A 16,876-nucleotide genomic window follows, 5' to 3' on the forward strand; every position below is an offset into this window, starting at 1 on the left:
ATACAACATCAAGTTGGGTTTATTCCAGGGATGCAAGGATTCTTCAATATGCACAAATCAATCAATGTGATACACCATATTAACAAATTGAAAGATAAAAACCATATGAAAAACTCAATAGATGCAGAAAAAGCCTTTAACAAAGTTCAGCACCCATTTATGATTAAAACTCTTCAGAATATGGGCATGGAAGAAATCTACCTCAAAATAGTAAAGCCCATATATGATGAGCCTACAGTAAACATTATTCTCAATGGTGAAAAAAATGAAAGCATTCCCCCTAAGATCAGCAGCAAGACAAGGTGGTCCACTTTCTCCACTACTATTCAACATAATTTTGGAAGTCCTAGTTACAGCAATCAGAGAAGAAAAAGAAATAAAAGGAATCTAGATTGGAAAAGAAGTAAAACTCTCACTGTTTGCAAATGATATGATATTGTACATAGAAAACCATAAAGATAGTATAAGAACATTACTAGAGCTAATCAGTGAATTTAACAAAGTTGCAGAATACAAAATCAATACACAGAAATCACTTGCATTTCTATATACTAAAAAATGAAAAATCTTAAAGGGAAATTAAGGAATCAATCCAATACAACAACAATAATAAAATATCTAGGAATAAATTTACCTAAGAAGAGAATAGAACTGTACATAGAAAATTATAAGACACTGATGAAAGAAATAAAAGACGACATAAACAGTTGGAGAGATATTTCATGTTACTGGGTAGGAAGAATCAATACTGTGAAAATGACTATACTACCAAACACAATCTACAGATTCAATGTGATCCCTGTCAAATTACCAATGAAATTTTCCACAGAACTAGAACAAAAACATTCACAATTCATATGGAAATGCAAAAGACTCTGAATAGCCAAAGCAGTCTTGAGAAGGAAGAATGAAGCTGGAGGAATCAACCTTCCTGACGTCAGATTATACTGCAAAGCTACGGTCATCAAGACAGTATAGTACTGCACAAAAACAGAAATATAGACCAATTGAACAAGATAGAAAGCCCAGAAATAAACCCATGCACCTACAGGTACCTTATTTTTGACAAAAGAGGCAAGAATATAGGATGGAGCAAAGACAGCCTCGTCAACAAACAGTGCTGGGAAAACTGGACAGCTACATGTAAAAGAATGAAATGAGAACACTTCCTAACACCATACAAAGATAAACTCAAAATGGATTTAAGACCTACATGTAAGACCAGAAACTGTAAAACTCTTAGAGGAAAACATAGGTAGAAGACTCAATGACATAAATCAAAGTAAGATCCTGTATGACCCACCTCCTAGAGTAATTGAAATAAAAACAAAAGTAAACAAGTGGGACCTGATTAAGCTTAAAAGGTTTTGCACAGCAAAGGAAACTATAAGCAAAGTGGGAATACAACCCTCAGAATGGGAGAAAATAATAGCAAATGAGACAACTGACAAAGGATCAGTTTCCTACATATACACACAGTTCATACAAGTCAATACCAGAAAAGCAAACAACCCAATCAAAAAGTGGGAAAAAGACCTAAACAGACATTTCTCCAAAGAAGACATACAGATGGCTAAGAAACACATGAAAGGATGCTCAACATCACTCATTATTAGAGAAATGCAAATCAAAACTACAATGAGTTATCACCTCACACCAGTCAGAATGGCCATCATCAAAAAGTCTACAAACAATAAGTGCTGGAGAGGGTGTGGAGAAAAGGGAACACTTTTGCACTGTTGGTGAGGACATAAATTTATACAGCTGCTATGGAAGACAGTATGGAGATTCCTTAAAAAACTAGGAATAAAACCACCATGTGACTCAGCAATCCTACTCCTAAGCATATACTCTGAGGAAACCAAAATTGAAAAAGACACATGTATCCCATTGTTCATTGCAGCACTATTCACAATAGCTAGAACATGGAAGCAACCTAGATGTCCATCAACAGTTGAATGGATAAAGAAGTACTGGTACATATACGCAATGGAATATTACTCAGTCGTAAAAAGAAACACATTTGAGTCAGTTCTAATGAGGTGGATGAACCTAGAGCCTATCATACAGACTGAAGTAAGTCAGAAAGAGAAAGATAAATATTGTATACTAACGCATGTATACTGAATCTAGAAAAATGGCACTGAAGAATTTATTTACTGGGAAGCAATGAAAAAACAGACATAGAGAATAGACTTATGGATTTGGGGAGGGAGGAGGAGAGGGTGATATGTACGGAGAGAGTAACATAGAAATTTACATTACCATATGTAAAATAGATAGCCAATAGGAATTTGCTGTATGGCTCAGGAACCTCAAACAAGATCTCTGCATCAACCTAGAGGGGTGGGATGGGAAGGGAGATGGGAGGTTCTTAAGGGAGGGGATATATAATATTATATATATATGGCTTATTTATGTTGAGGTTTGACAGAAAACAACAAAATTCTGCAAAGCAATTATACTTCAATTAAAAATAAATTTAAAAAACAAAAAATAAGATCATGGCATCTGGTCCCATCACTTCATGGCAAATAGATTGCAAAAAAAAATGGAAACAGTGACAAACCTTATTTTCTTTGGCTCAAAAATCACTGCAGATGGTGACTGCAGCCATGAAATTGAAAGATGCTTGTTCCTTGGAAGAAAAGCTATGACCAATCTAGACAGCATATTAAAAAGCAAAGACATTACTTTGCTGACAAAAATAAAGCCAAGGGGCATGAAAACATTGGTGCTAGGAAGATCATGAAGAAATGTAAAACTTGTGGAGTATTTAGAGGGAGCATTAATGGCAACCCACTCCAGTTTTCTTGCCTGGAGAATCCCATGGCTGGAGGAGCCTGGCAGGCTACAGTCCACGGGATCGCAGAGAGTCGGACATGACTGAGTGACTTCCCTTTGGTTTATCTCTTTTGGGAGTTGTTGGCATGTAACCAAGGATATGTCAACCTGACTTAAAGGATTTAGTTAGAGATAATGGTATAAAATTTTAAATTAATATGAATGCATAAGTGCTGTTGTCAGAAACTTCATAGTTAAAAATGAAACTCTTAAATAAGAGAGAAGTTGTGGACAGCTCATAGGAAAAGGAAGAATGCAGATCTGAGTATATCATATTGAATCTGCAGTTATGAAGAAGAGGATAGATAAAGATGGCATGAAAGGGATAGAGAGTGATGGCTGTGGAATAGTGCTGACCAAGCTTTGTAGAAAATATCAAGCAAAGTAAATAAGATTGAATTATGATCTTAAAAGTTTCTTCCCAGTTCTAAATGAAGGGCTGTCTATTTCTTCTATAGTCTGTAAGCATCATGAGGGCAACGCTCTTTTCTATCATCTTTACTAGCATAAATTCCCTACTTAGGTAAAACCTAAGAGGTATCACATCTTTAAGAAGGATGCATTGAAAGAAAGAAAAGAAGAAAGTTTATAAACTTTTATTTTTGGTTTAAGGTAGAGTTTTTCAATCATGAGCTATCAGAGACCAGTTTAAGTTGGCACATAGTAAGTGCTAAAGAGTTTGAAGAAAAAATAAATATAGAAATGATTTATGTAAAGGAATTTCTGCAATACTAATTGGGAAAGCATTTGTCTTGTAGGATTTTAACTTGGGTGTGGGAATACAAACCTATCCTATTAACATTAGAGCTAGCATTCTTAAGAGAATGATATGAAACATTAAAACAATTATCCATTATCAATTACTTCATTTTACTCCACCTGCAGACAAGTAAAATGCCTTTGTATTATTAATCTGAGTACTATGAAAAATTACTGAATGCTGACAATCATTGAAACATTTTCACAACCTTTTGAAATTTTGTTTTGCTTAGCAGGGATTTCTAAACACATCTACCAATAATATTTTTAAGGAAAGGAATTGAAAAAATATAGACTTAATTATATAACTAGTAAACCTCTCAAAGTTTATAAATGAAACTAAAATTTAAAAAGTAAATAAAGTGAACTAAAAATCTTATAATCATTTAATTATTTATCTTTAAAATCAACTAGATTTCTTAAATCCAAATTGAATTCAAATGTTTTATTCACTGCTTATCAAAGTATACATACATGCATGCTAAATCGCTTTAGTCATGTCCGATTCTGTGTGACCCTATGGACTGTAGCCTGCCAGGCTCCTCTGTCCATGAGATTTTCCAGGCAAGAACACTGGAGTGGGTTGCTATTTCCTTCTCCAGGGGATCTTCCTGACCCAGGGACCAAGCCCATGTCTCTTACGTCTCCTGCATTGGCAGGCAGATTCTTTGCCACTAGAACCACCTGGGAAGCCCCATATATACATATTCATATACATATTCCTAATCAGAAATAAAATAGGGTAAACACTTAAGCACTTCATCAGTCAAAGAATCACTCTGAGGTAAACAATGTCACTTGTACAGATGGGTTTGCCTTACTTAGGGCAGGAACTTACTTGAGACTGTGTGTTTTGGGTAGCAATTAGCTGGTTACCTAGCAACAACCCCTCCTCTCAAATCAATGCTGCAAGAATGGTATTGTTTATGTCAGAGAATTGATTAGTTGTTTGCTGGATCTAAAGAGAACACTGTAATATAGTGGTAGGGTGTGAATCTTAATCACAAGAAACTTACAGGGTTTCCTCTAAATTGGGTCAGCTTCCCACTCCTCATCTGATGCTGCTGGAAGTTTGTTTCAAGAGATTATTTAATGATTAATATGCTGCTTATCAAATGAAAATGAAGAAAACATCTGACATTTAGGTAATAACATTGATTTTCAGTTTGCTTTTAAAGCAAACAATGAAAGAGTTACTCCATTCACAATAGCATTAGCTCTGGGCAAGACGTAATTTCATCACAATGTGTCCTCAGAAATGAGACAACCCAGGGTAGGGTGGGGTTCTGTTTAAAGAGAGTTCTAGGGTCGTTTAAGGAGAGTTTGAACAGGCTAGACAGGTTTTAGATGATAGCATTTTACCACCTGAAGGTAAAATTACAGAGATATTATTTTGTGTCAAACACATAACATAAAGTACTTGTGTTTACAAGTGAGTATAATCATTTGCTATTAATAACTTAGGTAGAAAACATATTTTAATAAACCTCATACCATAAATGTATCACAAATGCCACTCACTCTTTCATCTATCTAAAGGATATTTATTCATAGGGACAGTCTCACCAGCTGCATGCAAAATCAAGGAAGCAAGTAATCTGAATGAAATGGAACAACGAGGCCTGAAAACACAGATTTTGATAATGGAAAAATTGAATAAAGTAAATTAGCTTGTATGTTTTCATAAGATGATGATATAAAGTAAAGAAAAAAGAATCCGTTAGGAGAATGTTAAAATGCCAAGTATGTGGGAGTGAATAGAAAAGGAAAAAAGAGGGACTTAGGTTTATAAAATTTTCCATGATGCAAAAGGACTGAGCCAATTTCTCCCCAGACACAGTCCTGACGTCCAGAGCCAGCTGCTTGCCAGTACTCAGGAACCTGTCATTTTACAGTAGCTTTTGGAGACTCACCCGATACTCACGCCTCCCCGATCCCAGAACACACTGGATGCTATTTTCTCACTGAGTTCCAGAGCAGAGGAATTCCCTATGGAGCAGTAATTGACAGTTGAAGTTACAGCCTGAGTTCTCTTCTTTGGAAAATTGTTAACATTTGCTTTAAAAAGGCACACTCTTCAGATTAAAATTAATCAGAATCTAACAACATATTTTCCCAGTTCCTCAACCCTGGGGATATCAGTAGTTAGAAAAGCAGTATGTTTTCCTTTGAAAATAACCAATAATTATTGATGTCATTTTAGATTGTGATGTTATTCTTGTAACTATTTTGAATAAACCTGTTAGAAGTCAGGGATTTTAACCAGAAATGTCATTTCCCAAACAATCTTAATACATGCAAAAGTAATTTAGCTGGTCAAAAGTCAAATATTAAAAGAAGAGAGCTGAGAGAAAGATTGAGCAACAGAATCAACAAAATGTTTAGACTAATAATTTATTAGAAAATAAGTGATAATGATAGGAAATTTTATTTCAAATTAATCAGTGTGCAGTACATTTCCTAATATAGGTGTATTATATCAAAGAAAAATTTAAGTAGCAAGAAAGTATAGATTTTCATTTTACAAGGGATCATTGATGTAGAATTTCTTTTCTTACTCTTCCCCCAAATCGCTTCTGTAAATTATATTATTGTGATAAAACAGACATAGTTTTTCACTGATCTAGATGATCAGGGGATTTTTACATTAGGAATTGACATTGATGAGTTTCAGGACTCATCTCTATGTGTCTCTGAGCCCCCACAGAACAGCAAACTAATCTCCAGTAGTCCAACAGTTAATTGATGAATGTGTGCTGAAATCCCAGGAGAGAAGGGAGGAAGAAAGAATGAAGGGGGAGAGGAGTGGCTTGGAGAGAGGAGGGAGGGGCTGATTTCAACCCTGTAGCGTCAGGATTGCGTCAATTCGTGTTTCAGCCACGTCTAGAGTCTCGGAGACAAGCTTCTCTAACGAGCCAAAACAGGAACAGGGCTGGAAAATCACCGTGTGAGGGCGAGTGGACCTCCCTCGCTGCCTCTTCCCCACTCCCGGCTTAGGTCCCCTGGGCTTCGCACTGTTGTTTCCAGCGCTAGGAAAAGCCCCTGTCCCTTCAGACCGAGGCAAGTGAACCAAGCCAGAGGGTTTCCGTTCAGCACCTCGGACAGAATACGCAACAAAAAATGGCTCCGATCTCTACCAGCCGGGAAGAATTTGGTAAGCAAGTTACTCAACTTAGAACTGCGATTGTTCCCTAAATACTCTGGTGTGTGTGTGTGTGTGTGTGTGTGTGTGTGTGTCTGTGTGTCTGTGTGTGTGTCTGTGTGTGTGTTTCCGTGGGATGTTGATTATAAATTCCCCAGGTGAACTGAAAGGAACATGAGAATTGTAAAACGGCAATAGTGACTTACCTCAGTGGTTTCTCTCTTGACTATTTTTGTCCTTAAAATTGCTTTATGCTAGCGCGATGTTACATTCAAGAAGTTCCTAGTCATCCCTGTAAATTGCAGCACGTGCTAAGTAAAGAAAAGAGATCTGTTTGCTTGTTGGTTTCATTAATTCTGTAGGTGATTTTTATTTGCATGAAAACCGGTATTTAACTAATTAGGGGAAGCCAAATGGTTCTGTGATTACATAAGGATTTGATCTCAACATAAAATAACTTGACTATCAGGCATTTAGAATGTATGTTTTATTGCAGAATGTACCATAAGGTATTAATTTCTCTGCTATGTTTTTTTCTTGTATTCTTGAAATATGCTACTAGTGAAAGACAGAATCCTATGATTCGAGGGTTAAATAGAGTATTCAAAATAAATTAGCTGAGCCCATTCTTTTTCACAGGTAACCAGAGGCCAGAGAGATAAGGGAAAATTTGCAGGTCAGTTAGCTAAAAACTACTGGAAACTATACTTAAGACTTACATTTTCCAGTTGTTTCCCTTTTCCTATACCTATGCTTAACACTCTTACTCTCCTCCTCTGTTTTAGTGAAAAAAGAAAAAGAGAAAATATCAGAGGTATTTCTTCAAATAGAAAAGTGCTATTTTAGGTTCCATTATATTCCAAAGGCAAGAGATTGGAGTTTTGCTTTATATACATTCAGAAATATCAGGAAATTTATAGAAGTCTGCTATGAAACAGAGTGAAATGAAAGATCTTTGCTCTCAAAACTTTAGGATCTTATTATTAGAGAATACATAGGGAGCAGATGAACCTTTGTATATTATATTAAATATTTTGCCATTTGACATTAATATTAAATGAGACAATATATCATATTATATTCAGGAAGGAATTTCTTTCACAGCTGTCCATATGACTGATTGAGTTTATATTGTTGTAATATATGTATTCCCAGTTTCTGATTGAAAATCAGAAATATTTGAATACTGAGGAATTTTCAGATGCTGTGCTAGTTAAAAATATGTTCTGGTATGGGCCATAAGTCTATTTAGAAAAAAAATACTATTCCTTTTTAAAAATTTTTCCTTTCTTCATTGACTAAAGAATAAAGAATAGTTCCTGACTTTGCTTTTGCTCCCTGGACTTGGATGATTAGAAAGTCCAGGAGTGTTTTGTTTGTATGTTTGTTTTTTCTTCCCACAAAAACTTAAATAGAAGGAAAAACTGAAAAACTGATAGTAAGTTTAGCTAGTGATCTTTAGTTCTCACCTCATTTTCTTTCTGTAGCATCCACTGCTTTTTCTATCTCGTGAATTCAAAGTGTATTTTTCATCTCTACACAATTCAGTTTATTGATATAATTAAACTGCAGAATATTTTTCATTGATGTGTTTCCTGTTTTATCTCCTTTGGTATCTTTGCTGTTGTCATTTCCTAATTTTATATTATTTGAGTTTGGTTTTGTGATTATGAAACAGATAGAAGTTTGAGGGATTGAGGAGCAGAAAAACAAAAGACTATTCTTTCAGGGATTAGTTAAGCAAGCCTTAACCTTTTCCTGACTGGGACTTTTAACTTTATTATTCACTACTTGGGATTAAAAAATAGAATGAAATGGAGCCAAAAGCAGATATTATTATATTAGTTATATTAATTTTGGTCATTATTAAACATTGACTCAATTCACTGCATCCATATATAGTAATACTGCTTTACTTACACAGTGATATGAATCATTTGTTGGAGAATATACTTACATATGGAACACGATAGGCTTCATGAATAATCAGTGTTACATAATGTCAGCGATTAATGTGCCCTCATTCAAGGAATGAATGCCAATTTCAATTTGATCATCATTTGCCATGTGAAAATGTGCTAGGAAAAAAATCAGTTATGGATAAAATTGAACTCTAAATTATCTCTGCTCACTCTTTTCATTACATTTTAAGGAACAATGATTCATTTATAACCATTCTTTGAGTTTTATCCTGTCTAGATAATTAATTTGTACTTTGGATAATTCAGTATTTATTTGAAGAACTTGGGGTAGGTATATGAGTTTGTAGTCTTACAAGCTATATAATATTAATATTCTGTTGTTCACTTTTTTGTTCTTTTTCCCCTAATATGTGTACATTTCTTTCATTGTAATTTGGGTAGAAATTATTCATGTTTGTGATAATTGCAGATAATGTTCCATCATTTCTCTCAGCATTTGAAGAATGTGACTTAGAGTTACATAGTAAGAATTGATGCTTCTGGAAAGCCTCAAAATATGGATGAAAATATTATGAAATTAGTACTGATTCATGTATTTCACCCTATTTGTCTCATGTTGTGAGAAAACAAAGGTAGGTCACAATCATTTAGTATTCCCCTACCCTTAGCCTCAACCAAGTTTCATCCTCTCATTTTATTTATGAAAATTACTACAAGGAAGGATTTTCTATTTATTCTCTATGTGTCACATCTGTGTTTTTTCCTGAAAGTTATAGGAAATTGGTACATAATTCACCCAGAACAGTTGGAAGGCAATTCAATCTGTGCAACATACAGCAATTGTCAGCTTTAGGAGGCTTTTCAAATAGGGTGTTTCCAACTCTGCTCCTTTAATGCATGTTATTGGTCATTTGATTTTTCAGATGAAATCCCCACAGTGGTGGGGATCTTCAGTGCGTTTGGCCTGGTCTTCACCGTCTCTCTGTTTGCATGGATATGCTGTCAGAGAAAGTCATCCAAGCCTAGCAAGACTCCTCCATATAAGTTTGTGCATGTGCTAAAGGGGGTTGACATTTACCCTGAAAGCCTGAACAGCAAGAAGAAGTTTGGAGCCGATGAGAAAAATGAAGTAAAGAACAAATCAGCTGTGCCAAAGAATTCATTGCATCTTGATCTTGAGAAGAGAGATCTAAATGGCAATTTTCCCAAAACAAATCTCAAAGCTGGCAGTCCTTCTGACCTGGAGAGCGTGACCCCAAAACTCTCTTCAGAAGGGGGAAAAGAGGTAGTTTCCCCCGATAGCTTACAGTCCAGCACTTCTCTTACTTCTGATGAGAAACAGGAGAAGCTGGGAACCCTCTTCTTCTCCTTAGAGTACAACTTTGAGAGGAAAGCGTTTGTGGTAAATATTAAGGAAGCCCGTGGTTTGCCGGCCATGGATGACCAGTCAATGACCTCTGACCCATACATCAAGATGATGATTCTTCCAGAGAAGAAGCATAAAGTAAAAACAAGAGTTCTGAGAAAGACCTTGGACCCAGCTTTCGATGAGACCTTCACATTCTATGGAATACCCTACACCCAGATCCAGGAGCTGGCCTTGCACTTCACAGTCTTGAGTTTCGACAGGTTTTCAAGAGATGATGTCATTGGAGAAGTCCTGATTCCTCTGGCAGGAATTGAATTAACTGGTGGAGAAATGTTAATGAACAGAGAGATTACCAAGAGAAATGTTAGGGTAATTAATTTTTAGTCTTTAAACATATTTATAAATAATCTTTTCTGCATCAAGGGGATTTTTATTAAAACAATGTCTTGTACATATCATATTTGCCATGTTTAACTGTTATTGATCATAATCAAATGGGAGCAGGGAGACAGATAGATGAAAGAAAATTTAATCCACTACTGAAATGCTTAAAATATACCAATGATATAAAATAAATAGGGACAATTTATGGATTTATTTAAATATTATTTTTATAACTTTTCTGAATTTCTATCACAAGTATTTTGACTAAGACTGCCACTAAAATGTGGACAAGTATTTCTTACTCATAGCAAGTAAAAAATATGTATCAATGTTAGCATAACTGAAATCAAAAATTAAGTCAATTCATCCTGAGTATTTGAAGTTGTATTGACTTTTCATAGAATTGCTTCTTGAGGAAGAGGTACATCATTATATTGAATTATATTCACCTTTGTGTTGTATAACAGGAGTTATTCTGCCTTTGTAGTTACACTACTTTTGTAGTTCTAGAATTATTAGAAAATGATAAGACATCAATTAATCAAATTTAATTGTATTTTCCCCTTAAATATGGAACTGACTTGATTCCAGCTGTGGTGTTTCAGAATACCTGGTGTCTGTAAGGCATAATTTTATAGAATACCATAAAGTTTGTTTTGACTACATCCTCATCTTTGTCTGTTCAAATTAATAAAAGTCAATATCTAAAATTGTTAAGTAATTTGATACACCAGGCTGCTTAGTAGCACAGTGGGAATAAAGATTTGCTTCCTACTCCTTTTCTTGGAGTGCTCATTCACACAGTTACCCCATAGTAGCTTTTTTTTATAAACATGTATTGCAGTTTTAGGAGTTCTAGTCAGTCATCATTCTTAGCTATAATCAAACCCCAAGTTACTTTTTGTTTATTTCAGTTAGAACTTGTACTTTGATTTTTTGGTCATCTTGTCTAATGTTAAAGTAAAAACAGATCTAAGTCTTCTGTAAAAAATAAATTCTATGATACTATTCAAAGACAAAGCAATTCTCTCCAATATTTAGCTCATTCCTTGGATTAAAGGAGGATTTGGGGTAGGGTTGTGGAAACGAATTATAACTCCAGCAGCCCTCTGGGTCAAGAGAATGGTGGGTGTCAAACTAAATTTCAGGTTTTCTGGATTCAAATTTTAATCATGTCTGTTCTAAAGGATTTGAAATAAATCAAACTGAACATGAATCAGTTTCCCATATACAGATCTATCAAAATAATTAGATAATGTTAATTACCATTAATAACTTAATTAAAGTGGAGAGCTAATGAAAAAGCAAAAACTAAAAATACCTCTCTGTAAGCTATATTCTAAATATACCTGTTAAAAACGTTTCTAGTGATGAGTGTGGCTAACTCATTATGAATTTTAACATTCTGCAGTACCTAAAAAGTCCACAAGATGGCAGATAGTTGTTCTTAGAAGGTGATGGCCCTGCATACATACTTTTAGTTACTCTGATTCTTTAGCACATTAAAGTACAATAAGGAAATGTATATTTACTAAATGTAAATGTACATTAAAGTACAATAAGGAAATGTAAATTATACCACTTTAAATGTTGATAAAAGTATATATTTCAAAACTAAAGGATACTAAAAACATTTTTATATCTTACCTCTTTTTGTTTAGAAATCTTCAGGACGGGGTGAGTTATTGATCTCTCTCTGCTATCAGTCCACCACAAATACTCTTACTGTGGTTGTTTTAAAAGCTCGGCACCTGCCTAAATCTGATGTGTCTGGACTTTCAGGTAAGAATGCTTTGAAAAACATAGGCTCAATGAAAAATGAGCTATATATTGGGGAAAACAGTTAACAACTAACACTGGCCTATGATTTGTATTTACCCTTTATTCACAATTACAAATGATGTGATTGTTCCTCTGTTTCTCATTTTATGGAATAAGTGTGAGCCAATGCCATTAACAAAAAGAAGAAAACTAAGTAGTTCTAAAATACAAGACTAAGTTAGTATGTGATAGATATTTGATTGAATAAAGTTGAAGCATAAAGCAGTGATAAATGCAGAAGAAAACAATAAGCTATAGGAAAAGTTCTTAATTTTAGTATTTAAAATTAACCTGTCTACCCTTACATGTCTATTATTTTTATCTTTCTTTCAATTCATTATGTATCTACTGTCTGTTTTAAGAATTAGCTTTTAGTTTTGTGACTAGCTTTCACACACACACACACACACACACACAAATACTTTGCTATATGAGAAAGAACATGTGACCTATGGGTTAAAATGATCTGAGTTCAAACCCTAACCCTTCTATTTCTTAGCATAGTAATATGGTTATGTTTCTTAAACTCTATACAAACTGGACATAGTAGTACTTACCTTGAAGGGGGTTGTGAAGACTGGATATATACATATATGTGTATATATGTATATAGATTTCATTCATATATATATAAATTCATACATATATATATATATTCATTCATATATATATAATGAAATATATACATTTCATTCAATATCACCTAGAGCTATTATTAGTTATAATTTTATAATTAAGTAATGGAAGCTGAAAACATGATCTTAAAGATATAGGTTAGGAAGTTAAAATGAACTCTTGCAACCAGAATACGGCAAAATAATGTAAGTAAATATGTGACAAAGTAGCATTACCTTAAAACCCACAGGATACATGTGACACAAGGAATATAAATACAGGGTAACAGGAAACGAACACAGTGGGTGATTAAAGGACCACAGAAAAATTAAAACTGAAAAAGGCATTGCCATTGTGAACTCTAAATTCCCATTGCCCCATTCAAAAGAGAAAGCAGAGAGGTAGAGAGACTTACCCAAAGTCAGACAGCTCAGTAAGGTTAGACACTGTTTAATGTTCTTTCCTTCTATTCCGTTTTCGGGAATGAGTTATTAGTATTCAGGATGTGTTGTTAGAACATTCTCTTTCCTCCCCCTTTATGTCATCGCTTCATCCTGCCATTACAGTTCTTTCCTATCCTCTGTTATCTCTCCTATTTTACATTCTTACTTATTTTCAACTTGTTGACAAAAGAGAATCCAAGCTTTATCCATATTTTCACTTCATTCTGACTCATTTTCATTATAATCACATTTTGTCGGTATGCGGTAATATCTAAGGACGCCGTTATCTTGAGATCAGAGTTCCTGCCTCGTTCTGCCAGTACATTGTCTGTTGTGTATCATTGCAGATCCCTATGTCAAAGTGAACCTGTACCATGCCAAAAAGAGAATCTCTAAAAAGAAGACGCATGTGAAGAAATGCACCCCCAATGCAGTGTTCAATGAACTCTTTGTCTTTGACATTCCTTGTGAGGGTCTAGAAGAGATAAGCGTTGAATTTCTGGTTTTGGATTCTGAAAGGGGATCCCGAAATGAGGTGATTGGGCGGTTGGTCCTGGGAGCAGCAGCAGAAGGGGCCAGTGGAGAGCACTGGAAAGAGATCTGTGACTATCCCAGGAGGCAAATCGCCAAGTGGCACGCGCTCTGTGATGGTTAGCACCCGAGCTGTGATGAATTGGAACTTAACGATTTTTACTAGGCAAGGAGAAATTTTCCTTTTTTTCCCTGACACGTGAGTGCAAACTTTTTGTTGCTGTTGTTAGAAATGGATTGAATTAACAGAAAGTAACTGTAAATGTGTATCATGATCATTTCCCCTTTGTTAGAAAATCTGGATAAATTTTCATAAGATATTCAATTTCCCCTGCAGGTTACTTGAGCATTTTAGGAATACTGCTCTGTAGTCTCAAATTATGGATGTGGCGATGAGCTCATTGAAACACGTCACTAAAAATCAATGTGATTATTAGGATTTAGAAATTAAAAGCATGCTTTCTCTTATGAAAATTCACCCATTGTTCATCAAGTGGAGAAATAAATTTTTCTTTAAACCCAAAGATATTAAACAAATATTCTAGATTGCTTTACTAATTATTGATATGTCATTTACAAATAGTTTTCCTGATTATAAAAGTATATGATTATTGTTCTTTGGTTTGTAATAATTTGATACAGCTTTATCATAAGAGAGGTAACTTAGGTTTGTTGGGAATAAAAAAAAAAAGCAGTAAACAAAATGAGATGAGAAATCATTTTATTAAAGGGCTGAGTTGAGGACACTGTAGCCAAAATATGATTTCCTCCCTCTGTGATTACATGTGAGTCAAATGTAAAATATAGTCTCACACAAGACCCATGGCCTTGCATTATTCTCTGCTTGTGACAAGACTCAATGTGGCCTAAAAAAGCCCTATATATTTTTGTGAAGTTGTTGAGTTGGCTAATGAGTAAAGAAATAAACTTCAGCTAGAAATCCAGTTAGAAATGCAGTTTTCCTAGAGGAAATATGTATAGTTTATAAGTGTACATTCAAGTGTATCCCTTGAACATAGAGAGGTCATGGGTGACCAAGGCTTCATTTGCTTGTTCTCTCCCAGAGAGGACTAAGTCATTATTTGAAAAGAAATGAAGACAAAAAGTCATAAAGTTTCAGTCATTGCTAGATAGAAAATTTTACTTTAACCAACAAATTATAGAAAACAGTCATATGGCAAGCCTAATATACTTTACATATGTTCACACATAACATATTTATGCTGCCAAATTAACACAGTAGACTATGTTTCACTATCTTTTCTAGGCTAATTTGTCTTGAGCTCTTGTCTGTGGACCAGTTTATAAACTTGTATCTTGTACTGCTTTCCAGTGCCAGGGCTCTGTGATTACTTGGAGAGAATTTACTTGAGGTAATATCACTGTATTTGAGTGTTTAGAAAGCAAGAGTGAAACTCAGGTACAGTTGAATTTTAAATATGCAAGTTAGAAATGAAGTCTACTGAAAACTCTACATTTTGAGTCAGGTTTTGTGTCAGCGCTCCAGCAGTTTTTGAGAATGTGTTTGACATCACAGTGCTTGTAAAATCTATGACAATACATTTTCCAAACAACCTATACATACTTTTTATGATTATGCTGAAAGTAGGAAATATTTTACACTCTGTATACAAAAAGTGAAATCAACCTCTCTTTTGAGCTTTAAGATGATTTTGGAATTAAACGAGATTATTCTCCAATCACTGTTTTCGTGCCATCACAAAGTCACGTCATAGCATCTTGGTCCACTCAACATTTCTGTGAAATAAATTGTAGTCAGTATATGGTTTGGGTAAATCATATGGCCTTTTTATGTTTGTATATTTGGTATCATGAGCCAAGAAATAGAATATATTTTGAAGCCCTGAAACATTAAAAAAAGTAAACCCTAAGTATCCTTCACAGTTGCCAGAAGTTAATGATGGTACCAAGAGAAGTATGGTCATTGGAGGAGGGACAATAAAGCCAACAGCAGATAATTACAAGATGACAATAACTAATTTGTAAATAGTTTTTAGTTTTTTTTTTTTTAATTAAAGTGTTTTTCATTGTGAAAAGTCAAGTAAAACTATTTGCAATTATTGTTAAGTAAAAAAAAGAAGAAAAACTAGAACAGGACTGAAGTAGGCAGAGGCATAGTGATCGCATTATCTTCTGAAAATCCTGTTTTATATGGTATGACAATATCAGTGTGATCTTGAATTCTGTTACAAATTCTGCACTGTATTAAACATATAAATTAATTGTTTGTCTTATTAGCCAATCTAACCACTCTAGTGGGGAGATGTCCATGTTTGAAGAACTGTGTAACTTAGTAACTGATTTGTTCTGATGTTGTAACTTAATAGAAGTGGTTTGGAAGGAAGCATGGTGTATGAGATGGTGTCTATTCTTTTGTGCCAGCTCTGTATGATGTTTGTAAGATCATGTTTATAAAACATGAATAAATGGCTGCTTTTGCCCAACGCATTTCAACTCAAACTTTTCTGTCAGTGGATTCTCTTCTTTCTAAGTTCTCAAGTTTCACTAACAGATCATCTGGCACAGATTAAGGAACATAATGATTTGGCACCAAGATCTCCACATATCTTGCTGTATTTTGGTTAATCTTCATAAAACTCATTCAGGACAGATACCATTATCCATCTACAGGAGTAAAACCTGAAGCTAAAGGAGCTTTGGCAGTTGACTCAAGTTCACATGAATGGTATGTGAAAAGATTTCATCATATTCCTCATTCTTCTCTCTATGGCAGGCCAATCTCCTCCAGGAATCCTCATAAATTGGCTCTGTTATATTCTTAAAATTGTTCATGCCCACATTCTTTAACTATTTATTTATGTGTTTTGTTCCTTTTATCATTTTCTATCACAATTTTTAATTTTAACCCTTCTTTTACTGTCTTTTATGATTTTATTTCTCACTTTAGTCTCTTTCATTACCTGCTTTGTTTTGGGGCTTCCCAAGTGGTGCTCTTTACCACTTCCCAGGTGCTAAAGAACCCACGTGCTAATGCAGGAGACACAAGAGACTTGGATTTGATCCC

The 16,876-nt window shown here is 34.6% G+C and overlaps 1 protein-coding gene across 1 annotated transcript; it reads left to right on the forward strand.

Moving 5' to 3' along the window:
- Positions 1–6,471: 6,471 nt before the first annotated feature.
- SYT4 (synaptotagmin 4) lies at positions 6,472–16,311 on the forward strand. The gene is made up of 4 exons (XM_043444440.1): positions 6,472–6,757; positions 9,591–10,405; positions 12,082–12,202; positions 13,647–16,311. The coding sequence occupies exons 1-4, from the start codon at positions 6,724–6,726 to the stop codon at positions 13,952–13,954; spliced, it is 1,278 nt and encodes a 425-aa protein (XP_043300375.1). The 5' UTR covers positions 6,472–6,723; the 3' UTR covers positions 13,955–16,311.
- The last annotated feature ends 565 nt before the right edge of the window (positions 16,312–16,876 follow it).

This window comes from Cervus canadensis, chromosome 23 (assembly GCF_019320065.1).
Source record: "Cervus canadensis isolate Bull #8, Minnesota chromosome 23, ASM1932006v1, whole genome shotgun sequence".
Classification (NCBI taxonomy): domain Eukaryota; kingdom Metazoa; phylum Chordata; class Mammalia; order Artiodactyla; family Cervidae; genus Cervus; species Cervus canadensis.